At 34.5% G+C, this 26,906-nt stretch overlaps 1 protein-coding gene across 6 annotated transcripts in view; it reads left to right on the forward strand.

The window, feature by feature from the left end:
- LOC123008027 (ecdysone-induced protein 74EF) overlaps positions 1-26,906 on the forward strand; it is a 176,644-nt gene that overhangs the window by 144,293 nt on the left and 5,445 nt on the right. For 5 of the 6 annotated variants that reach the window (XM_044403595.1, XM_044403596.1, XM_044403597.1 and 2 more), the window contains exons 6-7: positions 11,256-11,375; positions 18,980-19,204. In XM_044403595.1, the coding sequence (XP_044259530.1) occupies positions 11,256-11,375; positions 18,980-19,204 (345 nt within the window). Of the gene's footprint in view, positions 1-634; positions 1,074-11,255; positions 11,376-18,979; positions 19,205-26,906 lie in introns of those variants that run through there. The other variant, XM_044403599.1, reaches the window with a different exon arrangement.

Below are 26,906 nucleotides of genomic sequence, written 5' to 3' on the forward strand. Positions count from 1 at the left end.
TGTTTTTTCTTTTTTTATCTTTACCATACCAGGTAAGTAGGTGCATATTTTTGGTGAATATACTGTCTTCACTTTTCTGCCCAAGACTCCAAAAATAGTCTGTTTTTGGGGATATTACTTGAAAATAATTTCGTTGAGTGGGTTAGTTAGTATAAATGACAATATTCTTTTATTACACAAACATTTAAAATCCGGAATGGGTGGCAGCCCTTGCTTAGGTCTCTTGTAATGAACTATTCCCCTCTGGGCCAGTTTTAGTGGAATTTTCACCAACTTGGAAAGTAAAAGTGTCTTGCACGTAGTCAGAATTTTCATAAGGTCGTGCTAATGGCAGACAAGCATAATCTAAAAATAATGATTGAAATATCTTTAAAATCGTTAAGGAAGTGGTGAACGAAAATAGTCGATATTTGAGGAGTGACCCCCCCTTTGAAAAAAATGAATCCGGCGATCATCTCCGACGCGATAATGGACCCGCCCACACGGAAGTTTGTTTACTGTAGTAACAATTCAACATTAGACGACGTTAGCAAACTCTATCATCTAATCCGACCACTGCCGATGTAGCATGATGATGCCTAACCTAACCCAACTTGTGCGCATTCACAGCGTGTCCAAATGAAAGTAAAGAGGCAGGCACTTTGACGAAAGCTCCCGACGACTCCACGACCGCGGTATCTGAGTCAGTAGGACATTCGAACCCTACTAGTCTGCACTGCACGGCGAGCCGAGCAAGTTGCGTTTAGTACCCCTCTGTGCAACACCACACACGCGAGTGTCAAAGTGTTTACATTGTGACAGTGATGCGAGCATAAAACTGACTCATTTCATGATTCTAATCCCGATCTCCAAAATGCCAACCACCATTCCCGACTCGCCCGGATCCTCGCCCCGGATCAAGGACGAATGCGACGATTTCATGTGCATTGACGACTCGCCCCTGGACTTGAGGATCAACTGCGGACGGATCACTCCGGGCCGCGACTCCGGGACGGAAAGCGACGACACGGAAGACAAGATCATCCAGGAAGGCGCCGATTGCAAACCCTACAAAAAGAGTCTGATCAAAAGATGTAAGCATTTGTCAAAGTCGGTCAAAAATTTTGCAAATCGGTTGGTGGGTCAAAAATTTTGACCTTCAATCAGGTGGTGTTCTATCATGGTAAATCGTCAAAGTTTGGCATCATTTTCATTCATTGGTCAAAAATTTTGGTGGTCTATTATGGTAAAGTGTTGAACCCATGATTGCGCGGGTGTCTGACCTTTCCAGGGCCGGCATCTCCATAGTTGACACAAGCCACATCCGCTTGTTAAAGGTTAGCTAGGCAAAGTCTTTATTACCAGCGATTTCCTCCGGATGATTAATATCTTGATGGCTCCGGTCAAGACTCGCAGGATTTTTTCTTCAATGATGCAACAAAAATATGATAACAGATGTTTGCGATAATGATTGTTTACTTAGAAGCGTCGTCCTTAACCCCAATAGCCGATTTAGCGTTTTATGGAAACCACGCAAAATGTGAAACCATTAATAATTGCAGCGGACTTTCTTTAGATTCCCAACATTTTCTACGCCACAATCAGTGAAATTTCTCATTTCTTCATCACATTTGACCCATTTCTCTTCTTTACCGTTAGTTTTCTCCGACACCCCAGGTAGGGCATCCCTTGTACCTGCCACACTTTATTACGGTTTTTTTGGCGAACGGTTTCGTGCAAAATTTCAAAGGATATCAGGTTGGAATCCACCCACCGTGATGGATGAAAAAATCATTCCAAAGGCTTCAATTCTGAATCTGAATATTCATCGGTGGGTTGAGACAGGTAAAAAGCTGGACTTGACCCACAAAAACTTTAACCCTTTTCGGCTGGAATTCCGGCGTTGTTAATCGCTTTCTTTTCTCGGAAGGTCTCGATTTTGGGGTTTTATACGGTCTCCTCTTATGACAAATTATTTAACACCACCGACACGTAATTAGGATTTCCGGTGTTGACCTTATAAACAAGGCATGCGATAATAAACTAATGAATACTAATTCATGATTAAGACAATTTGGGAGGGTTGATAAAATAGAACCACCCTCTGGGTCAAGGTCGTGTCTGGAATCGATAACTGAGGAGCTTCCTGGTTTTGATTTATTTTCTTGGCCGATTTAAAACGCTAGCTCTTTATTTGTGGTCGCATGAGAGGCGTGATGAGACGAATTAGTTTTTATTGAAGCATTGTTCGAACATTTTCCTGTTGGTAGTTGTTATTAGACAAGGTCAGAAATCCAGTCGTCCAAATCGTCCACTCCCAAGTTTAAAAGGCGGTTTAGTCGTTGCTTTTTAAGAGCTGTTGGAATCTAGAGAGACATTTCCGGATATTCTAACACTCCCCCACTTGAATACTAACGTGTTATAATGACTACCTGTGGAATAGGCTTATCTAGCGTGACAAACTGTCTTTGTCCTGAGAAAAGTGAAACAAACCCAACAACAATTTCATAAAAGAGGAAATTGAAAACGTACAAGTTTCAACATCAATCACCACGAAATTTAAACGCAAACATCTGTTATTTTTTCGTCTATAAATACGCAGACGTTCTAAAATTTTATTACAAACTTTATGTTCAGTAGCTGGTTTTACAATCATCCCTTTAAGTGGTCCATAAAGCTAGGGTAAATAACAGTCTTTCAAGTAACGGAACTTTGTCAATGTTGAGTTACACCCCAGAAACAGAAATGTTAACTGTTGTTGTAGTAAATTTAGGTAGAGATTTCAGTTTACTAGCCATAAAATTTTTTTCAACCCTTCGGAGGCCAGTCGTAAAAAACGAACACCCTGAGGTCATTGGAAATGGACGACGACAAGCAAATTACCCTTTGTAAATACCGACTGTGACAATTATTGCAGGGCAGGTCCAATAATTTGTGGGAAATTTCTGTTTTCATAACACAATGTTAAAGTTGTAAAAGTCCAAGTAATTGCTTTGCATTAAAATTTGTCTTTGCCTACCGAAAACATAAATCTAGTCACTATTTCAATGAAGCGCAGAAATGCTTGTCTAGCATTTATTTGTAATTTTTTTTAAAGAAGAAATTAGAAATGTTCCAATTGTCATGAAATAAAAACCAACCAAAACGATAAAAATTCGATAACAAACGCGAATTATTTAAAAGTAGAAAATGTGTAAAGTGTAATTATTGCATTTTTTCATTGATGTTTTTATAAATTGCGTGTGGCGGCGTCCGCCATTGACACATCGTATCTAAAATACAGTTTCTGCACACTATCTGACCTGAAACAGATAGATTGCGACTTGTAAAATGTTGTTTAGGACTCAAGAGCCCCATTTAAAAGAGTTTTGAGGAAGAAAAAAAATTGTAGATAAAAAAATCGGGTGCGGGTGAATTGCGCTCACTTCAAGCACGGATTGCGCTCAGAAAATTTTTATTTACCTGCGTTGCGTTAATCCCTATGCGAACTGCGCTCAGGGCGGTCGACATGTCAGGCTAATGAAAATAGGGATAAACGAGTTGCAAAAATATACTTTGCATTTCAAAATAAACGAAATAGGTTATTATTTATATTAACTGAACACAAATATGTATAGGTGTACATAATACACAAGTGTTTTAAAAAATTTGGTCAAACTTATAAAATAGACATTTCACAAAAGTGGCTCGATCTATTTGCTTGTTTTTTAATCTTTTTTTTTTATTAAAACATACCTTTTAATGCAGGGTATTTCAGAACGGGTACCCCGTTGTGATGCTACTGAGCGCAGTTCACCTTAAGGATTAGCGACCTGTTTCTAAAACTGAGCGCAATTCACCCTGCCCCAAAAAATCACCAACAACATTATTAATAGCTACAAGAGAAAGGTTATTATTATTACTAAATATTGAATATTTTTCGTGGCCATCTTCATGATATGGATATGTTTAATTTACTTCAGTCAGTGGTGCCAACCATAACTGCGAAACGACAGCTTGTATTTGAATAATGAACGATGTTTGGTGGATATATTGATGAGGGTTGGTATGTAGGCCACGTCAGCCATTTTGCCTGAAACAATTTGACCGCAAACTGAAAAAGTGGCTCAGAAGTCGCCGCGTCATCCAGTTCCGGAGTTGGCCGAGAGGGTCGTTTCCGGTCGTGGAAAACGCCAATACCGGAAGCGTTCCCTGAAAATTCAGAATCCATCACGTGATGGACGTCGTTACGTCACTCGCGATCAATGCGTTTAACTAGGCGATGACGTCACCAGAATCCATCGCCAAGTCCCTACGAAAGTGAGAGTGGTCGCGAAACTTTTGCTCCTACGCTCGAATATTTATATCTCTCTCTTTCAGTTTCTTTTATCTTGCTTTCGCTGACGCTTGTTTTACTAGGTTGGCATTTCCGTATTGGAGACGCGACAGTAAATTGTTATCACATGATGCTTTATTAAAAATGTTTATCTCGAATTTTACGTCACGCGTGTTTGTGTTGCTTAAGTAAGGAGATTTTGTGCTCGGTGGGCACTTGGAGGACGACTAAAATAATACAATTATGAATAGGGGGTTTTCTAAAAATAACAAACCTCGCAGGAGGTTTAGCAAAGTTAATTGCGGCATTGTTATTTAGCGTCAAAGTTAGGTTTAAGAGTTTCAAGTCAAAAAAACCTCCAAAATTTTGAAATTTTTGAAGATAGATTTTTAACATTTTTGGCTGGGGCGCGAGTTCTGAAAAACCCTCTATATTGTATTTTCTCCTTTATTGGAATAAAAAAAATTTACAAAACAAAATAGGAGATTCGATAATCCGAAAAAATGTCAGATCTGATCATGGTACTGCATTGGTTCGGATTATCGAAGTTGCACTGTAATAAATGATGCACAATAAATTAAAATATTTAGAGCTGTATATTTAATGCTCCAATAATGTAAAAAAATTAATGCAAATTTTTAACTTGAATTTTCAAATTTTTATTGTTTTTTTTTGATGGAGTATTTCCGGCTCTCTGGATAAGCGACAACTTCTGAAACGAAACTCAAAATTTTCTCTCTGTTTCTCGCAATTTGGGAGGTGTTCAAACTTTCATGATTTATTTTTTGCAAAGTTATACGTTATAGACTTATAACACATCAATTTTTTTCTTGAAACATTATAACGACTATTTTTGGATTACCTAAGTCAACGAAAGTGGTTCAGATTATCCTGGGTTAGCATAATCGAGGTCGTACTGTATTTTTTTGAATTTTTTTTTTAAAGTAATTTTGTATTTGTAAATATGTGATGAAAGTTCCAACCTTTTATGTTTTTTTTTTAATTATCCATTCACACAGGTTGGTAAAAATTAAATACAGTTTATTAGTAGAAGAAATAAAGGTCAAATATTATATAATTCTGTGTAAGTGCCTATCGATTATGGCATCTATTTACACAACTTCAGCGCTTTTATTGGTAGATATAGTTTCTAATTTTTAAAGAGATACACCTACAATGTATTTTTTTAAGGAGGAACTTGCTTTAGTTTATTTCCATTATTTAAAATTGAAAAAAGTTTTTTAGATAAAATATTAATTGAAAAGAACTTTTTATATTTTGACATTTTTTTGCAAAAAAATTAAAAACTGTTATATTGGAAAAAACATTTGGTTATAATTATAATTGTCTACTAACTCTAGGATTAGTTGTTACAAAACCCATTTTTCGGAAATGTTTTGTGGAAATTCCTCAATTTTACAAAACCCAATAATAATATGAATTTGTAATATTTATTTATTACAAAAATTGCGTTGTTGCGCAAATGATAGAAATAATGTTGTGACAGGTTTCATTAAACAACTGATTTTGTGTTTTCATCCTTGTTGGTTTATCATCTTTTTCCGATATCATTCTAGAATCGTGTGATTTTGTTAAGGAAATAAGTTCTAGAGACAACAACCAATGGAAACCTGTATAATTTTGTTGATAACCGTGTTAAGTTAACAATGTTGTTGATTTAAAAACACAATTGTACACAATTAAAAAAATGAATGTAAATAAGAACACAATGTTTCTTATTCGGTTGTTTTATAGGGTAAAAAATTAGATAATTTAAAATTTACAAATACAAGCGAAAATACCAAAATTTTGTAAATGGGATTTTAATGGGATAATTAACGGAATTTTTTTTTCAAATTGTGATTTTTGTCAATTGCCAAAATCGCTTCTTGACGGAAACATTAAAAATACAAACACGCGTAGATTGCGTAGTTTTCCTGAAATAGTTGGCAGCAATTAGTTTCCGCGTATTATTCGCGATTTACCGGCGTTGTTGTTATCCACAAAGGCCGGAAATAGGTGCTAAATGATATAATGAAACAATTGATCGTGTATTCGTCAGACGGAAATCATGATGGACAACCTTGATGCCTTGTCACTTTCACTGGAAGCACTTTTGGCAACATCGCAACGTCTTAATGGAGGTCGTACAGAAAATCACAGTATTTCACATGGTCTGACCCAAATCCATGCTAAGTGGGACCAAATCCACTTTGTAGGAGGATTATATAACGCATTGTCTCGGATTTTTTCACTTGCATCATCAGCATCATTTTTGGTGGTGCCGATCCTGAAAACCCAATTAAATTCAGACATCAACACTTTGACTTGTTGGGAAATTAATGAGGCCAGTCAAGATTTTGCATGCTGCATGTGCATTGATATTTTTAACAGTCTCGTTGAAAAATAAACCACTTGTTTGACCTAAATTGAGCAACTGAATTCGCACCACCTCCTCAATCGATGACGATAAAAAATAACCCCAAAGTGTGCCAATTTATGGGGCCACGAATAGTAACAGGAAAAACACATTTTACGAGGCTCTTGATCAAAATTGAGTAACTGTGATAAGTTGCCAACTGGAGATATTATTTATTTAGCAACAATTAAATGGGTCCTGCGTAAACCTGAAAGTTTGCTTGATTGGTTGCCAGATACAAAATTGGTTCATTTAATTATAATTCAGAATCCTTGACTGCATTCATTTGCGCGGAAGCTTAAGCAAAGATGGACTTTGACGGAACAATGACTTAATCTTCTGTACATATGTGAAATTTCCACGACTTACGTAAAGTCGTGCGAAAAAAATTGATTTGGATTATTGGAATTTGCGTAAATGGCATTGAAATAAAAAATAAGTCAATGACTGCCAAATGTAAACTAAGATCGGCAAATAACCAGCTTTGGAAGAAAAACTATTAATTACGTAATTGATAGAGCATTATCGGCAATTTCCGAAAAACAAATACAACATTTACGACAGAGATTGGCGGAAAAAAATTGGAAAACATTTGATTTGCCCGAATTATAAACATTATTAGCGATAATTATTATTATTAGTTTTGGTATTAGTATGGTTTACACAAATTGGCCAGTGACTTTAAAATATTGTCGATTTAGCAAAATATTTACTGATATCGAGGCAAAAAAAATTTCAATGTCATTGCTAGACATGTGATTGATAATTTGGTTAATCGAGATCAAGAGGAAACGGCGATTTTAGACAATTTCACTTTTTCTTGGTGAAATTTCCAAACATCGACTGGTTTCGCAGACATGCAAATAGAGCGAATGCATATGACCTGTATGGCGTTGACCCACCTCGAAAGGGCGCTCGTCTAGCCATATCGACCCAAGCTCTTGGAAAATACGCAGAAACCCGTAAAATCGGACGCGGAACGGAAACAATGAACGCTTTATGAAAATTTCATTCGTCTGGATTTTCTTCGCAACTTGCAATAATGAACACCTAAGGACTTTTTTTAACAAGGAAATGAATTTCATGGTTATTTTAATGAAAGAAGTTGGCAGTTCCGGTTTTTGATTTAATTTGAAAACAACAACAACAACATAAAAAGACCACCCTTAGAATTTTTTTGCCAACATTCTCTAATTGACGAGAATACAAAATAAACTTAAATCAGGTGTCTGGTTAGTCTGGTAGCACCGTTTTTGAGGAACTAATTAAAAATTTACAAATTCGAAACTAAAGTGAAAAGAATTTAGAACAAACAGCAACTTTGAGCTCATTTCAGTAAATTATTATTTGATAATATTTCAAAAAAAAAGAATTATGTTGATTGTGATGATTAAAATGTTTTTTTGTACAATAAATAAATTGTTCAACTTGCAAGTTACCCGTTTTTTAAATTTTTAGTATCTTCTTTTATTGTTGAAAACTTAAAAACAGGAATTTGGTGTCTGATTTCACTAAATTCTTGAGCAAAAATTCGCTTTAAAAACTATTCAAAGATTATAGATTTTTGCAAGAAATTTTGACAAAAAATAGCAGAAAATCGATTAGAACATAAGAAAATTAGTTAAAAATCTGAAAATGTATAACTTACAAATTTTTTTCTTGTTAATATTTGCTTAATTTGACATTAAAACGAAAAATTTATTACCAATTTTCAGAATACCTGCTTGTGTTGTTTGCACAATAGCCTTTTTCTGTATAGACACCCTTTTTCATTAGAGTTATTTTTGTCCACAACATCAATTTCTATCGATATTATTGCATATTTGTCAACAAGAAATTATCACCTAGAATTTGAATTTTTAGGAAAGTTGTTTAATTTCAATAAATTCTTGAGCAAAAATTCGCTTTAAAAACTATTCAAAGACTAGATTTTTGCAAGAAATTTTGACAAAAAATAGCAGAAAATCGATTAGAACATAATAAAATTCGTTAAAAAACTGAAAATGTTGTGTAACTTACAAACTTCTTTCTTCTTAATATTTGCTTATTTTGACATTAAAGCGAAAAATTTATTACCAATTTTCAGAATACCTGCTTGTGTCGTTTGCAAAATAGCCTTTTTCTGTATAGATACCCTTTTTCATTAGTTATTTTTGTCCACAACATCAATTTCTATCGATATTATTACATATTTGTCAACAAGAAATTACCACCTAGAATTTGAATTTTTAGGAAAACTTTTAGAAAAATTAACATTAAAGTTAAAATTTTGACTACATTTTAACATAATATAGAGATTTATCAACAAGAAATTACCATTTGGATTTGAACTTTTAGGAAAATTTTTTCGTGTTTGTAACAAGAATTTTGAATGTTAAGGTTGGTTACTCGTTGTTGTTGACAGTTGACATATTCTGTCAACCTGCTGTCAACTATCAATTATGCATACAAGCTGACAGGTGAACTAACCTAAATTTTTAAGAAAAGTTAGATATAGTCTTTTGCATCAAGTAGGTTGTAGAAGTCTAAATGCATCTTAACTTTAAAGGTAGATTCACACAAAAAGTGTCATTAATGTCATTCAGAACAAATTAATATTGACAATTTTTTTTATGTCAATTACCTTGTTAATTTAATTATTTTTTGCTACTTGGGGTACACATTTAAAATAGGGAAGATTGACGTTAGGATTGTTTGCATTTTCGCATGGTTGCCACCTTAAAATAATCCCTTTCAACGACTACTTCGATGCACATTAATGTCACCAGGAACCACATGATTTCCAACCTAACGAAATTTATGGCAACTTAGTAACCAATATCCCTAAATCCTAGGCGGTAATTTCTTGTTGACACAATTTTACCAATTTTTTCACCAAAATTTTGATTTGCGTTAAAAAAACCCAGACTACGTCTCGTTTAATGCGGATAATGTTAGTGAAAGTGTGCTGACGTCGCTGTGTATTATGATTTTTGTGTCATTGCCAAATTATTATACAATGGTAGATTTCAGTTGTCTATGTTACTGTTATCATCACACTAGATTAAATAAGAAAGTCAACTTATTAATAGAAATGATTAGTCGGCGGAAAGCGTAAACTAAGAGTGTTTTTTCTCTGAAAGCGAGTCTTTTCTGGCCTAGTTATTTCATTCATAAATTTATTTTCGCAAAATGGTAATCTCCGTTGTGTGGTACGCCACTGGAGAACCCGCCGTTCACCGTATTGTATTCATATTTAATTTATCTCTGGTTCCTGTAGTTAACCTTTGGGAGATAATATCGACTTAGTGTAAGGGAAGTTGAGGAAATAAAGGAAACAATTATTCTTTTCCGCTTTGTTAGGCACCGAAAACACTGTTTTTAAGGCCGAATTTTCGTGATTTGACAGCTGGACCAGTGGCGTCGAGCGGTGTTGAAACGAGGTATGTGGGCCAGCGATGGTTTCGCTCTCACTGCATAAAAACACATGTTTTATTGTTGTATAACAGCTGAAAAATTCCATGTGTCTCAATGTCACACTACGGGACCCGAAAGGGTGTCAATAATCGATCGCTTGATAATTTTGTAATGAGGCTGAAAAAACGAGTCCTTTTAAAGGAAGTTGGTATTTCTGAACCGGCTATTACGTAACTTCGACTTGCTTAAAGTAAGTTGCGAACTGGGTTAAGGCCGGCAACTCTAGAAAAATAAATACCGGTACGCATGTACGTGGATTACATAATTGCAGATATCTGTATGTATTGATAATGCGTTATTGACTTGGCCCAGTTGGTACCCCCGACTAGCACCCACTTCAAATCCTTGCAAATTTACACTATTTGATTTATGGCGTAATTGGTTCAATCGCTGTATTTCCTTATTTTCGGTCAATAAAGTTATTTTGTAATCGAGAATTTTCGAAATAACGTGATATTTATATTATTGAATGAAATGTTGGATATGATGAAATTAAACACGAAGATCGTCCGTTAACTCCTATAAGTGTTCTCATTTGGGTCAAGGGAACTTTCCCTTCCGGTCCCAATGGCGGGGGCACTTTTCAGTTTTCTAAAACACGCTCCTAAAACACAAAAATTCAACCATTTCCTCAATTCCTAACCAATATGTAGGCCACACATTTTTCTTGTTAATTAAGATCGGGTTCAAATTAACTTGATCTTGATTTTTTTATTTTTCATTCATTCGAAGATATTACAAAAAATATTATCGAATTTCGCACTTTCGCTTGAGTAGTTTATCAGGGGTCAATTTTTGTCTGGTGAAAAACAATTTACGTGCCAAATGATTTGTATTTCTCCAAAATGAGTTACGCAATACCAAAATTGTTGAAAACAAAACAATGCAGACATTAACCTGGATAACGTAAGTATGGGAATGGTTTTGAAACCTCCATGTACATAGTTTAACACTTTTCGTTAAGCAACAAGAATTAATTGAGACAAAAATTACTAAAATTGGGCACATTGCCAGTGCGTCTATTTTTAAATGTTCTCTTTTTGAGAAAAACTTGTTTTTTTTTCTAATTGAAATGTTTGTTTTCAGTTGATAAGGAGCAAAACAACTACTTACATCAACTACTTTCAAGACAGCGTACAGACCTCCAGCATCCCTCATTGTGTGATTATGGTAGAAGAAAGTCAGTGTATCCCACGACAACCACCGGTATGTTTCATGTTTGATTATTAAAAGTATCATCACCTCATTTTTTGTCCATTACAAGCCAGGTTTTTCGAATATTTCATTCACCCCGTGTGACTGTTTTTATACAGGGTGTTTCATTTTTATTGTTACAAATTTAAACAGGAGATAGAAGATTCAATTTTAAGATAATGAACATTATAGGACGCTACACTCCCTGAAAGGGGTGTTTGTTTTAATGGATTCTGTGTAATATTTCAGAAACCATTTTAGATAAATGTAAAAAATTTGGTACAGTTGATTACCTTTATGTCAAAATTTTTAATCAGGTTCGTCCTAAACTGGGGGGTTTAGGATAAAAAGTACTATAACAACAACAAAATTCTAAATTCCATAGTTTTTTACTAAAAAGAGGTCTTTTGCGTTTTTACGATATAACTTACCCTTTTTGAGTAAAATCTTTCTTTCTTTAACACTTGTTTTGTGGTGTTTTCTACCGAAAAAAAAATGGTCAAGTTTGGTCGAAAATCATACTATTTTTCTTTTTTTAAACGTGTTAGTACGTTTTTAACATAAAAACTCAAATTTTGATTAAGACAATATAAAATCACGAAATTAAATCGAAAATATCATATTTTTCACTTTCTCAAGCGTTTAAGAAAGTTCTTCAGCCAGAAATACAATTTTGTTGCAAAATTTCGTCCGAACTAGTTGAAAAACCAATAAAAATTGTGCTATTTTTGCTTTCTTAAGCAGTTAAATACATTTTTGAACTAAAAACTTCTTTTTTTCGCAAAATGTTGCTAAAATAGGCCACAAAATCACTAAACTAGATTCACATTATTGCTCTATTTTTGTCTGTTTCACTGGATTTAGTTTGGTGACCTAAAAACCTACTTTTTTTCAAAAAATTTCATTCACAACCAAAAAACCACCTTTTACAGCTTTAACATGTTTTTGAGTTAAAAACTGTTTTTTTTTTGCAAAATTTTAGGAAAAAAATGACCAAATAACATTATTTTTGACTTTTTTAGTTAAAAATGCACATGCGACAATTAGATTATTAGAGAATTAGATAATTAGATAAAAAATCTTTTTTTTGCCATTTGTGAGTAAAAATCTTAATTGTTTTTTATCAAAACATGCCCAAAAATTAATTAGGCAAAAAATTATTTTATTTCCATCTATTTTCAAGCAAATAAAAACGTTTTCGAGCCAAAACTGATTTTTTTCAGAAAATTTTGCTATGATAGTTATATTAGGGGTCGAAAACGACATTGTTTTTGTCTTTTGCAAGTAAAATTTCACCTAAATGGGCCAAAAACGTAGCAAATTAAGTTGAAAATGGTATATTTTTTTAAACTGTGGGTTAGGATAAATAGTACTCTAACTATTTTGGCTGAAATTTCTTGCCACTTTTAACAACAAAATTCTAAATTCTATAGTTTTTCACAAAAATAGGTCTTTTGCGTTTTTCAATACGACCCCATTAAAAAACGCATCCTTTTCACTTTTGTCTTAAAATTGAATATTGTTCTACCTATTCAAATTTGTAACAATAAAAACGGAACACCCTGTATATTCAGCTTGGGCAGATGTATTTGTTGCCCAAAATGAGTGAAACCCTTGCCGCACGTGTTATTCCCTAAACACGAAAACTGCATAATCCTGTGCAATCTGTCTAGAAATTGTATGCTTGGCAAATACATATTTTTGTCAACAACCTTTTGCATTAGCAGCTGTTGAGTGTGAGATTGTGAAAATTCACCCTTTGGTCAGGCCGGAGAAAGTGTTAGAATAATAAATCATTGTCGGGGGTGACAGGCTTTGACTTTGGGGAAAGTAGGTACACTACTTAGAAGATGTTTATTTAAGTGGAGCAAAACAGGATGAAAGGGATAAGAATGTTGATCCAACGGCGACAAGTCGGTTAAACGTTTTCGAATGGAATAATTCAATAAAAATCGACCCCTTTGACTGCAACGTCTCCAAAAATCGCCCAACAAAGACCTATCAGGAAAAATTACACCGGAAAACTAGTTCTGAGCAGCGGAATTAGTGACCACTCGACTGGTCAGTCCAGAAGCGATGTCCGGTTCTTCGTTCAATTTTCAACCCTTAAATAGATAAAGTTTAAACTGCTCAGCTGTGGGAAAATGCTAGGCGAATGCCGTTAGGTGGTCAGTTAAGTGGTCAACTAGAACGTAATCTGATACCTTCTCCCCAATTTCAACCCTCTTCTTTATTTTCGCTATATTCTTCAAATCTTCTTCTTATCTCAACACTTATGCGATCCTTTAGCTTTTTACCCTTCGATATCATTTACGTTGTTTTGATTGGAGTGGTCCATTTTCATTATTCCACTAGTCCTATCAGGTGCTACATCTTTTGTCAAAGACTTTGTAATTACATTGTTGGATGGCACAGATCTTGTTGCCTCTTTACCTGTGTCTCGACACCTTTTCTAATGTGATAAACCATTTACATGCCGACTTTTCTAATCCCTCGTGAGATCGAGGGGCCCAGGACAGCTCCCAAGGCGCGTTTTAATGATAGCTCAGTTTTTTTCAAACTAATTAGTGCAAACTACACTGGCCGCCAAAATTAACCGGGCAATAAAAATCTTGGGATTTTTCACATTGTTATTCTTTGTCGGATTTCGACGAATTTTTGTTCGAGAGCACTGTTTTTTGACTTTTTTTATTCTGAGCTGTAGTGTGCAACAGAGACAAAATTAAGTTTTTACTTATTTCAGATTTTTGCCCGTTTTTTTCTGTATGAGGACAAATTTGTCTCAAAATTTTATCTTCTGGTGCCCCAGAGATACAAAGAATTGATTGCTTTTCTAATGTTTAAATATTTGTTCAGAAAGTGAGCTACATAAAAAGGTAGTTAAACCGAAAAATATTGCTTATGTCACCAAAAAACACAATTACGTCTTTGAATACAAAAAATCTGAAAAACTTGGAACTTCAAAGGATTACAACAAGTAAAAGGGTTAATTATTGGAAGCTTCCATGTGCCTATTTTGACGTTTTGGCAAATTTAGTCAACTTAATACGAACATTCATTGAAATTGAAAATGTAATGGTTTTTTTGAAGGAAGAATTAAAATTATGAAAAATGTGGTACATCCAGGTGTTTGGTAAAGTGTTTGAAATTTGGTAAAGTCCATTAGTGACCTTTAAATGGTAAAATAAAAAAAATATATATAGGACATTCATAGATACTAATCTATTCCATCGCTTGAAATTATTTTCAATTATACAGCGTGTCTCAAAAATAAGTTACAATACAAATTTATGTTTTTTTTTAAATGAAACACCACATGTTTCTTGGCGTTTTTGAGTGTAGATTTTTATGACAATGTTTTTAAACTTTAATTGGTCGATTTTGTTTAGTTTTAAAAATAAGACGTTTTTTTGACAAAAACATTCACTTTTTAAAAATTTATTACACAAAAACTAAGACATTTAGAAATATTTTTTACTACTGCAAAGAAAAAGGTACAAGCTATAAGGTTGTAACATTTTTTTAGTGTGTTGCATTTGCAAAGATAAAAAAATGAAGGCGTTTATTAATAGTTCAATAACTTAAAAAAATTAAACGGAACACCCTATTTATTGATTTGCATTTAAAAAATTATTAAATTGTCTTTCTAAAATTATTTACTTTTAGGTGTTTATAATCAATAACTAAAAAGATATTTAATGTTAAACATTAAAAAAAAAATTACTATTGTTTTAGTAGTCAAAGAGGACACAGTTGCACTAAATAATTACAATAAAATAATTTGAATTTCAGTATTTATAACGACTTTTAGAATTTTTGGATAAATCAACGGATAAGTGATCCGTGGTGAAATTACTATGGTTGCCATAGTATCAACAATGCTCAGATATTGGTAATCATTGTTGCTACAATTAATTTTGAATCTTTTCATTTATCAATTGTAGACATTAAAAGTTTATTTTTTCAGATAGACAATTTAACAATCTATTAGATGCAAAAATAAAAAATAGGGTGTTCCATTTAAATTTTTTAAGTTATTTAACTTTTAACAAACTTCTTAATCTATTAATCTATACAAATGCAAAACACTAAAAAATTGCTACAGCTTTAAATTCTGTACTTTCTTCTTTGCAAAAGTAAGAAAAAAGTTGTTCTAGATGTCTTAGTTATTGTGTAATGAATTTTTAAAAAGTGCTTGTTTTCGTCAAAAAAAATGTCTTATTTCTAAAACTAAGCGAAATCGACTAATAAAAGTTTAGCGTAAAAACATTGTTTTAAAAGGCTACATCCACAAATGCCAAGAAATGTAGTGTTTCATTTAAAAAAAATCCAAGTTTGTATCGTAACTTATTTTTGGGACATTTTGTATGGTTGAAAATAATTTTAGGTGATGCAGTAGATGAGTATCCAATGTCCTATATATTTTTTTTAATTTCACCATTTAAAAATCACTTATGTACTTTTTCAACTCGCTGGGACATTCTGTAATTCAGAAAAGAATGGGCAATAATCTGAAATCAGTAAAAACTTAAGCTTGTCACTGTCGCACACCACAGCTCAGTATAAAAATAAGTAAAAAAACAGTGCCTTCATCACATTTAGGAGACAAAACTAGAAATGTTATTAAATTAAATTACAATGATCTACAAAGTTTTTTCTTTAGGCCAAACAAAAATTATACATAAAAATTAAATCACGTTGTGGGCAGCGATTAGCTCGCAGTTCTAATTTTCCACACTTGATAAGCAATATTGTCGTTTTTGTTGAATTTGCAAAATCCTCTTGAGGAAGCTAGAAAACGTCGTCATAGTTCCTTCCCTCTCGGGCCATTAGTCACGCATGCCTTGCACCCCTCGACCGGCAGTAAATAAACAACACACCCCTGGCATGTGCAACCCGTTCTTTTGTCGTCGCGAACCTGTTTTAATTCCGCGAACCGATGTCCGGTCCATCCCTTAATGTCCGGCGTGACCTGTTGACCTCGCTGCCCATTAATCATATCTATTATACAAGACGGGGTCACTGTTGGGACCAAATCCAGTCGCCCATCGACTATCTACCCTTCCTTTGTGCCCTTTTCCTCGAGGAACGTTACGATGGGCCGCTGTGAGATTCCCGATTATGTCGTTACCTACGATGACCGTTGGATACTTTGATTGCGATTTGCTGTTTTTCAAAGGATACTACGTGAGAACTTGGGGTTTCATTCTGATGGTCACTTCTTGGTGTCATTCCGATTGTCCGCAATTTGCATAAGCATTCACCACCACGAATGTTTTGATTTATTTTGCAGTCGGGCACGCATTTCACGCACTACCAACGATTTTGACCATCAACGTTTCTTATTTTGGACTTTTCTCATCATATCCTTTATCAATCTTACCATCAGGTGATGGAACGAGGATCATGATAAACAAAACATTTCTCAAAATTTTTATTTCTTCCGAAACCGGAAATACACTGGTCTCCAAAATTAACTGGACACTTAAAATTGTGTGATTTTTCACATTGTTATTCTTTGTCAGATTTTGACGAATTTTAAAGAACGAACTTTGCAGAATATTCTAATTTAATTCGATAACATTTTTAGTTTTGTCTGTAGGGTGCAAAACAAAACATTTCTCAAAATTTTCATTTCTTCCAAAACCGGAAATTTACTGGTCTTCAAAATTAACCGGACACCTAAAATTTTGCGATTTTTCACATTGCTATATTTTTGTTATTCTTTGTCAGATTTTGATGAGTTTTAAAGAACGAACTTTGCAGAATATTCTAATTTAATTCGATAACATTTTTAGTTTTGTCTGTAGTGTGCAAAACAAAACATTTCTCAAAATTTTCATTTCTTCCAAAACCGGAAATACATTGGTCTCCAAAATTAACCGGACACCTAAAATTTTGCGATTTTTCACATTGTTATTCTTTGTCAGATTTTGACGAATTTTAAAGAACGAACTTTGCAGAATATTGTAATTTAATTCAATAACATTTTTAGTTTTGTCTGTAGTGTGCAAAACAAAACATTTCTCAAAATTTTCATTTCTTCCAAAACCGGAAATACACTGGTTTTCAAAATTAACCGGACACCTAAAATTTTGCGATTTTTCACATTGCTATATTTTTGTTATTCTTTGTCAGATTTTGATGAGTTTTAAAGAACGGACTTTGCAGAATTCTTATTTAATTCAATAACATTTTTAGTTTTGTCTGTAGTGTGCAACAGAGACAAAATTAAGTTTTTACTTGTTTCAGATTTTTGCCCGTTCTTTTTTGAATGAGGACCAATTTGTTTCAAAATTTTATCTTCTGGTGCCCCAGAGATACAAAGCATTGAAAAAGACGTTGCTTTTCTAATGTTACTAAATATTCGTTAAAAAAGTAGGCTACATAGAAAGGGAGTTAAACCGAAAATTATTGCTTATGTCACTAAAAAAGCACAATTACGTCTTTGAATACAAAAAATCTGAAAAACTTGGAACTTCAAAGGTTATAACAAGTGCTGTTGTCTCTGTCGCACACCACAGCTCAGTATAAAAATAAGTAAAAAAACAGTGTCTTCGTCTTTTGAGTATCACATTTAGAAGACAAAACTAGAAATGTTATTGAAATAAATTACAATGGTCTACAAAGTTTTTTCTTTAAGCCAAAAAAAAATTCGTCGAAATCCGACAAAGAATAACAAAAATATTGCAATGTGAAAAATCGCAAAATTTTAGTTGTCTGGTCACTTTTGGCGGCCAGTGTATTTATTTTTGGAAAAACTAATTGTTGGATGATAAAGTACTGTAAAAATGTGATGTTTTATAAAGAATAAAATTTTTCGAAATTTTATTTTTTACATTTATTTGGCAACTCACTAAAAAAACATTTATCTTCTAAGGATCACAACTTTCTATTTTATATTAAATTTTTTCATTTTTTTTACATAAATTGCAATTTTGACAAAAAAAATCGCATAACTCAAAAACAAAATAAAAGTTTGTTTTCAAAATACGATCACATTTTTTATGTTACTTTAATTTATAATAATTATTATTTTCTGGAGACAAATGTTTAAAAGAAAACCTTATTTTATATTCACCCTGTATAAAACAAATTAAAAAAAAAATACTCAACAGAATAGGTACTAATTCTTACGAATTACCTGTTGTTTTCTCTTTAACATATTTTGTAATCAGATCATTTTTCTTAAACTTGAACTGAATTTTTATATTGGAAATTCGTGATTTGAGAAAAATATGCACAAATATGCAATATTTCTTAAAATATGCCCAAAAGTGCCAAAATATGCATTTTTTATTTGGCTTACATTAATCAAAAAATGCATAGAAAATTTATAATTTTGTTGATATACCTCCTAATAACAAATATGCATTTTGCATCGTATAATCCGAGCCTTACTCATTACTTTTCTCATCATATTGTTTATCAATCTTATCTTGCGAGAGTATAAACCGTCAGGTGATGGTACCAGGAACACGATAAGCACAACATTGACATTTCTCAAAATTTTGATTTCTTCCAAAACCGGAAATAGTCAATTACTCATCCCGCATTTTATCGTTTCTATTTAAAATCCCCTTGCAAATCGTTGAAGTTTTGGCGCAAAATTTCAGGTTCGTTGCCGCCGAGTCCAGCAGATTCAGGCGTTTCAGACGTGGACAGTTCATCCAGCGGTCACACATCAACCGACGAGTTAAAAGCGAGATTACAACCCTCGATACATTCTCCTGTAGGAAATTTATTTTCAAGACACCCATTGTCGTGGACGTCGCCTGCCCATCATGGTCAACGAGCGCCCAGTCACATGCCCCAGCAGTTCTACCAGCCCTTCACATCCAGTGAGTATTTTGGTGCGAAATCAAAATTCTCTGGCTTGGTTTTTTATTTATTTTTAAATCTAGGCACCCAAAATGACGAAAATAGCCCAGACTATTTGCCTCCCACTTGAAAATCCTAACAAATTACAATTTAGGGCAGGTCAGAGAAATAAAAATATTTTTATTTGTTTTCGGGTTCTTGTAGATTGAAGAAAACAACAAGTAGCTTCCTGGTGTGATAACGCACAATTAACCAAATCAAAATTTTAATTAGTGTGGAAAAAAGCAGTTTTTTGAATTATTGGAAGCAAAGTTTCTTCATGTTTTAATTATAAAACATGTAGAAAAAATGCCGTGTGCAAAAATACTTAATCTGATCTTTATTTTTAAAACAATTGCATCTTCCAACATCAGTGGGGCGTTTATATTGTAGCAGGAAATAGCTATTTAGTACACCTACCTGTAAAATCATTGTTGAAATTTATCATCGCGCTATTTTGGGAGAGACGGAACAAGTTTTATAAAATCAGTAAAGATCAAAATAACAAACAACTCATTAATTATTTGGTCCAAAAATTTGTCTTTTCAATTAAGTCGCTAATTATAAAGTTATTATCTGGCCGAATAAGACCAAAATTTGATCTTTGTTCGTTTTTTATCGCCGAGCTTGGCGACAATTTCGATTCAATGTAATAAAATAAAATTTCCGTCCTGAATAATAATAACCTTGAGAGCCTTTTGACTGCTGATAAAATGCATTTGGGACTTATTTTTGGTGGTGATAAAAAAAATCAGACGATTTTTTATTGTAATCTCGTTGACATTAGGGTCATAATCGCACCTAACAATTGCAACTGATAAAAAAATATCACCAAAATTATATTTGAAGAACTTTTATTATTTAGTTACGTAAACCATGACCTCGCACAATGTCATGAGGATCCACTAAAATAGAAGCTGTTTGTTTTGCCACTTTCAGTTTCCATGCGCCAATGTCGTTGTACGCGACCATAGGAATCGATAGAATGTGACCTTCCGACATTTAAAATAACACCTCCCGAAAATTCAGTGTTTCAGTATCGAAAAATCTGAAATTTAATCGTGCCAAAGGAAGTAATTAACTAAATAACCTTGTCGTTTTATTTTTACACATTTTTTTGTTTACCCTGCCTTACTCCAAATAGAGTTAACTCCATAGAATTGACCTAGGTTAGCAGTTGCTTAAAAAATCAGAATGACAATCTAATTTATTGCACTCCTGTTTACATTTTTATTTGATGCATCGTTCCAGACAGAATTAAATTAGAATGTTTAGAGTTGGACGAGTAATGTATTCATTGTCAACGTCTTTGATCAAAAATTTGACAAATCTAGCCTAAATCTAAATTTTGATAAAAGGTCATCGTCAAAGAGAGTGACCTTTCTTGTGTTTTTTGTTGACAATGAGAGTTGGACGTGTAATGTGATCAAAAATTTGACCAAATCTGAACATAAGCCTAAATCTAAATTTTGATAAAAGGTCATCGCCAAAGAGAGTGACCTTTCTTGTGTTTTTTGTTGACAATGTCTTATTTTTGGTTAATCCCAAGTCAAATACTGTCTAAAATCTTTAAATTTCCAGTGTTTTTGTCGTGTGTCGTAATGCCATAGCAAATATATTTTGATATTTATTTAAATGGTGACGGAAATGCTGGACGGTGACAAACACTTTTTATTGCAACTCATTTCAAGATAACCCTCAAAATCAGTTATCCTGAATAAATGTATTTTTAAAAACTGATCTTGGACACTTTGCTTGACATTATGCTTGGTGATAAAGACTGCAAAACAACTCAAAAGCGAATATTATGCAAAATGCATCAATCTGCAATGCAAAATCCACTAAATGTTAAATTCATTCTTTTTGAATTGTAAAAAGTTATGCAGGTCAAGAAAATTTCTAAAGTTCAAGTCGAGTGGTGCAAAGTGTAAAAACTAAACTAAGAATGGTCTGGAAATAGTTGTGCAAATATGTGAATAATTTACAGTCATGTAACAGTAAACTAGTGGCCTAGAGTGGAACGAACTAGACGCAGACTGTCTAGCACAACTAGATGCATCATCACGCCTTTGCTAGGATAGGTCAGTGTTGACTATCTCTTTGTGTTGCTCTCTCAAAGAACTATTTTTATTTTTCCTCATTGAACCCGAGTCTAGCTGATTGTTTGCGATAACATTTCACTTTTGCCTCCTTTTTGTTGCACATGGAAGAAATTCTTCTTTTTCCGCCAGCTTGCTCTCGATTTTCTTGAAGAAAGTGCTGGAAACGGCCGCTGTTGCGTCCTCGGTCACTAGTTCATCGACTCTAGTTGCGACTTTCCGCAAGCTGAAGGTCACCCGCTATGCAGTTGCGCTGCAAACACTCTCGCTACCCGTCGCAACTTCAGGCGCTTCCGTTTCACTTCTTTCTCTACCAATCGCGAGCTTTTTCAGCCCCGATTTACGCAACAGGGGTGACTACCCTTTCCCACCCGAGACGATGATGCACTTTTAGAGCGAGGGGCCCGATTGGTGGCCTGAAAATCTACTATTGCAGTTTGATTGGGTGACGAGTTGCCATATGGCCAATACCAACTCGGTCCCCACAGGAAAACTTTGGCTATTTTTGGCACGTGGTGGAAGTCTAATAATCTCGCGGAATTTTACAGCAGGATGCTAATCATTGCCAAATAAATAATTATTTTGCTAAATTTTATTACATAAATTTGTCTAACGAGATAAAATTTCTTGTTGTGTTTCACTTTTTAGATCCAACAATAAATAATAAGAAAAAGTAGAAATTGCAATTAATAATGTCAAGTGTAGCATTGAATTGAATGATTTTATTGTTTCAATGTCATGAGAGTATTGTTAAAAGTAAATCAAAGTGGGTAACGGAAAAACAAAGGAAAAGATATAGGTCGTTAACAATGAGTCCTGAAATGAGCTTTCTTATTCGTGCTGAATTTATTTGCTTTTTTTTCATTTTTTCAAAAAAGATCAATGTGATTATGATGCTTCCAATTACTCATTCTGATAGCAGGTTGTAATTTATGAAATATTTGTGTTTCAAAACGTCTGATGACTGCATCAACCTCGAGGATTTGAGATTACAAATTATTGATTATTTTTCTGTTAAGATAAAATTGTCGTAAAGGCCATCTCCATAACTCCTCCTCGGCATTTGAAGAGCGCAATTTCCGCTGAAATTTATTCCGCATATTCTTAATGAATTCTCGTAGCCAACATCCTCATTACTTGGCTATTTACGGCGACACAATCTTAATTACGAAAGTATGTTTGAATATTGGTAGTAACATTTTAATTTCGCTTTTCAATAATAAATGAGAGCGCGCGGAAAATAATTGCGCTTATTCGCAATGCAATCAGCGATTTCCGGTCGCCGAGTTACGAAAACAAAACGAAGAATCTGAAGAACAAGATAGCGAGGTATGGCAAGTGCAGCTCACTTCAGTGGTGAAGGCCACGGCTACGTGCGCCCGGGGCGCATGTGCACTGACTATAATTATATCATTGCAAGTGCAACGGGCCGGGGCGCAGTCTGGGGGGGCGAGGGGGCGCACACGGGGTGACCGCCCGACTCAAGGTCCGACGGAACCGCTCGGAACACCAACCTTTTTCAACTTACCCACAAAAGCGTCTTCCTGCTGTCGCAGGAACAGTCGGTAGCAGGGATTTTTCAACTATCACATTGTTAGAAAAGCTAGACAATAGCAAAACTCAGAAGTCCTTTACTTCTTTATTTCTCCATTACAAAGGTGGATGAGTTTTACAGGAAAGTTGTTCCTGCTGTCGCAGAAACGGTTCTAGTTTCAGGGATTTTTTATTTTTTTCCTGCTGCTTGCAGGATCGTTTCCGGTAGCAGGGCTTTATTTCTTCTCATTGTTATAAAAGCTACAAAATAACAAAAATCAGTAAATCGATGAGTTTTTCGACGAATTTTTTCCTGCTGTTGTTCGCAGGATGGGTTCCGGTAGCAGGGCTTTATATCTTTCATTTCAAAAGCTACACAAAAGTGGATGAGTTTTTCGAAAAATTTTTCCTGCTGTTTTATCACATTGTTATAAAAGCTAGATAATCGCAAAAATCAGAATGCAAGTGGGCGAGTTTTTCCTGCTGTTCGCAGGGCTTTATTTCTCTCATTACAAAAGTGGTTTTTTCAGGAAAGTTGTTCCTGCTGTCGCAGAAGCGGTTCCAGTTTCAGGGATTTTTCATTGTTATAAAAGTGACAAAAATTAGAATTCAAGTCGATGAGTTTTTCGAGGAATTTTTTCTCTGCTGTTTGCAGGATCGTTTCCGGTATCACGGCTTTGTTTCTTCTCATGGTTACAAAAGCGATAAAATAACAAAAATCAGTAAATCGATGAGTTTTTCGAGGAATTTTTTCCTGCTGTTTGCAGGATCGGTTCCGGTAGCAGGGCTTTTCATTACAAAAGCTACACAAAAGTGGATGAGTTTTTCGAGAATTTTTTTTCTGCTGTTGCAGGAACGATCTCGGTGACAAGAATTTTTCTTCTATCACATTATTAAAAAAGCTATATAATCGTAAAAATCGGAATTTCAAGTGGGCGAGTTTTTCCTGCTGTTCGCAGGGCTTTAGTTCTCTCATTACAAAAGTGGATGAGTTTTTACGGGAAAGTTGTTCCTGCTCTCAGAAACGGTTCTAGTTTCAGGGATTTTTCATTGTTATAAAAGTTAGAGAGTGGCAAAAATCAGAATTCAAGTCGATGAGTTTTTCGAGGATTTTTTTCCCTGCTGCTTGGATCGTTTCCGGTAGCAGGGCTTTATTTCTTCTCATTGTTATAAAAGCGATAAAATAACAAAAATCAGTAAATCGATTAGTTTTTTCGAGGAATTTTTTCCTGTTGTTCGCAGGATCGGTTCCGGTAGCAGGGCTTTACATCTTTCATTACAAAAGCTACACAAAAGTGGATGAGTTTTTCGAGAAATTTTTTCCTGCTGTTGCAGGAACGATCCCGGTGACAGGAATTTTTCTTCTGACATTATTAAAAAAGCTAGATAATCGTAAAAATCAGAATTCAGGTGTGTGAGTTTTTCCTGCTGTTCGCAGGGCTTTATTTCTCTCATTACAAAAGTGGATGAGTTGTTCAAGAAAATTGTTCCTGCTGTCGCAGAAACGGTTTTAGTATCAGAGGTTTTTCATCTATTTTTTCTCATTGCTATAAAAACTATAGAGTGGCTAAAATCAGAATTCAAGTCGATGAGTTTTTCGAGGATTTTTACCTGTTGCTTGCAGGATCGGTTCCGGTAACAGGGCTTTATATCTCTTATTATAAAAACTATAAAATAGAGGATGAATTTTTTGAGAATTTTTTCCTGCTGTCGCAGGAACGATTTTTGAAATTTTTGATCCATTTTTTGTTTCAAGCGACATAATAGCAAATCGAAGGGTTTTTTTAAAGGATTTTTTCATGCTACGGTAGCAAGGATTTATTTCTTCTCATTACTACAAAAGCTACACAAAAGTATAGCAGGAACGGTTCTAGTAGTCTTCCCACTGTTGTAAAAGCGACACGGTAGCAAAAATCAGTTTAAGTCGCGGAATTTTTTTCCTACTGGTTGCAGAATCGGTTCTGGTAGTGAGGCATCATTTCTTCTCATAAAAGCTACACAAAAGTGAATTGAGTTTTTCGAGGAATTTTTTCCTGCTGCTCGCAGGATCGGTTCCGGTGCCCACGTGCACACTTTTTGCATCATCAACGGTACGGATATTTATAAACATGGAGAAAAAGCGGTTGCAGCTTCCGTTTGCGATAAAAATTGCAAGTTAAAAATGAACGACAGCAGGGTTATGAACTATTTGATGCTAAATTGGTAACCAATTGTTTATTGTAGTTCATTTCCTGCTCTTGAATCGATTAAATGCTTGTGACGTTATCGCTCTTGTTTTCGTGTGGAGAAAACCAAGAGGAAGTGGACTGAATCTTACAAAATAGGGCGTTTTTCAGGAAACTAGTAATAAAGGAACAGTAATTCCATGTCTATTCATATTCAGCAGTTGTAGAAAGTAGAAAGTGGTCAGAAGAGGGGAAAAATGCTTGATGATATTTGTTTGCAAAGTTTTTTTATTCCTTATCGGCATCTTGAGGAAGTACTTAATCGCGATATCATTATCTCAGTAAATAAAAAAATATGGATTTTTCTAATCAGATGAAAAAAATACACAAGCAAATAAAACTTTTTTATCGAATGATAAGATGCGATTTAATTGGAAATGTGTATCACTGGGTTAAAGTGGGCTTTTGTTGACACATCCAAAACTAAGCTTTGATTAAAAAAATGTGCTAGATCTTTCTCTAAATTGGAAAACGCTTTAAAATGAGTAGTTTTCACACTAGAAACAATATCGATACCACACATACGTGCAATAATAGTAAAATGATTGCCTTTAATAACTCTCTAAATGAAAGTTAGTTTTCACCATGATAGAAAATCGTTTGATTTTTTCGCTCGTTGAGCTACTCAACTAACTGTTTACCCTTGCTTGGGTTAATTGTGGTGGTTTTACGAGTTTTTGGTATAATTTTACGATGTGGTTTTTGCACTTGTTTGTTTAACCAGGGTTCCCTCGTGTCGTTGTCCCTGTGACATTGTCGCGAGAAGTCAGGTAACCCACGTGGGATGTCTGGCTGCCGCCCTCTAATTTCGTCACTTTTCTTTTTGGAAAAACAAAAGGACAAAATTTGATAACCTAGACACTTGCGGCGACTGAAATGTGAAAACAATGGCGGAAAGGAAGCCAAGTTATTTGTCAATTATTCTCTTGAGATTTGATAACCCTAAAATGACATTTCCTGCTTAAAACAATTTCCTCTATTAAGTCAAGTTGAAGTTCTAGTTTAAAGCATCTCCACAAATCCGAATCGATACCGAATTGATAAAAGTGTTGTTGGTTGAGCTCGATAGGTCGCAGGGTTACAATAACTAGACTAATGACTTTGTCCTATCGTCTAGTAGACCTAATTAGTTTCACATTTATTTTCTTATCGACAGTCAGCTGTAGACGGTCTAATTGCTTTTTGGGTGTAGAAGAGGGGCGGAGCGAGTAGTGCAGTTGGTCGTTGCATTTGGCTGCGGTTGCAATAGGTCTATTTTCGCGATACAAGGACAGTGCCGGTTGAAGGTTAGCACGTTGTTTCCTGGTCAATGTTCTCTGCTGGGCCGACGGTTCCCCGTCCCGCCCACCCAGACGGAACCTAGAGTATACACACACCACCACTACACAAGAATTACGCCATCACGAGGCTGCTTTACGCTTTTTATAATTGTTTACGAATCGCAAATGGCGCTGATTCCTGCAAACGGATTTTCCAGCAGGGAAAAAAACCTCGTACAGCGAAATAGTTTCAAACAAGTTTTATTTGCGTTTTTTCAATTTTACAATTTTATTTTACAAGGACGCTCCTGATTCCTTCCTGCAAAGGGATTTACCAGCAACAGCAAAATAATTCTATAATTCTATGCGAATTGCAAACTACACAGGGATGTTCCTGATTCCTGTAATTCCCCACTAGGAACATTGCTGATTAAGAGAAATAGTTTTCAATAGGTTTTATTTGTTTTTTATGCTTTTTTCATACGCTTTTTACAATTTTATTACACAAGGATGTTCCTGATTTCTTCCTGGAAACGGAATTTCCAGCAGGAACATTGCTGATACAGC

The sequence above is a fragment of the Tribolium madens genome, unplaced genomic scaffold (genome assembly GCF_015345945.1).
Source record: "Tribolium madens isolate multiple individuals breed KSU strain unplaced genomic scaffold, Tmad_KSU_1.1 Scaffold_3;HRSCAF=73;Tcas5.2_LG2, whole genome shotgun sequence".
Taxonomy (NCBI): Eukaryota; Metazoa; Arthropoda; class Insecta; order Coleoptera; family Tenebrionidae; genus Tribolium; species Tribolium madens.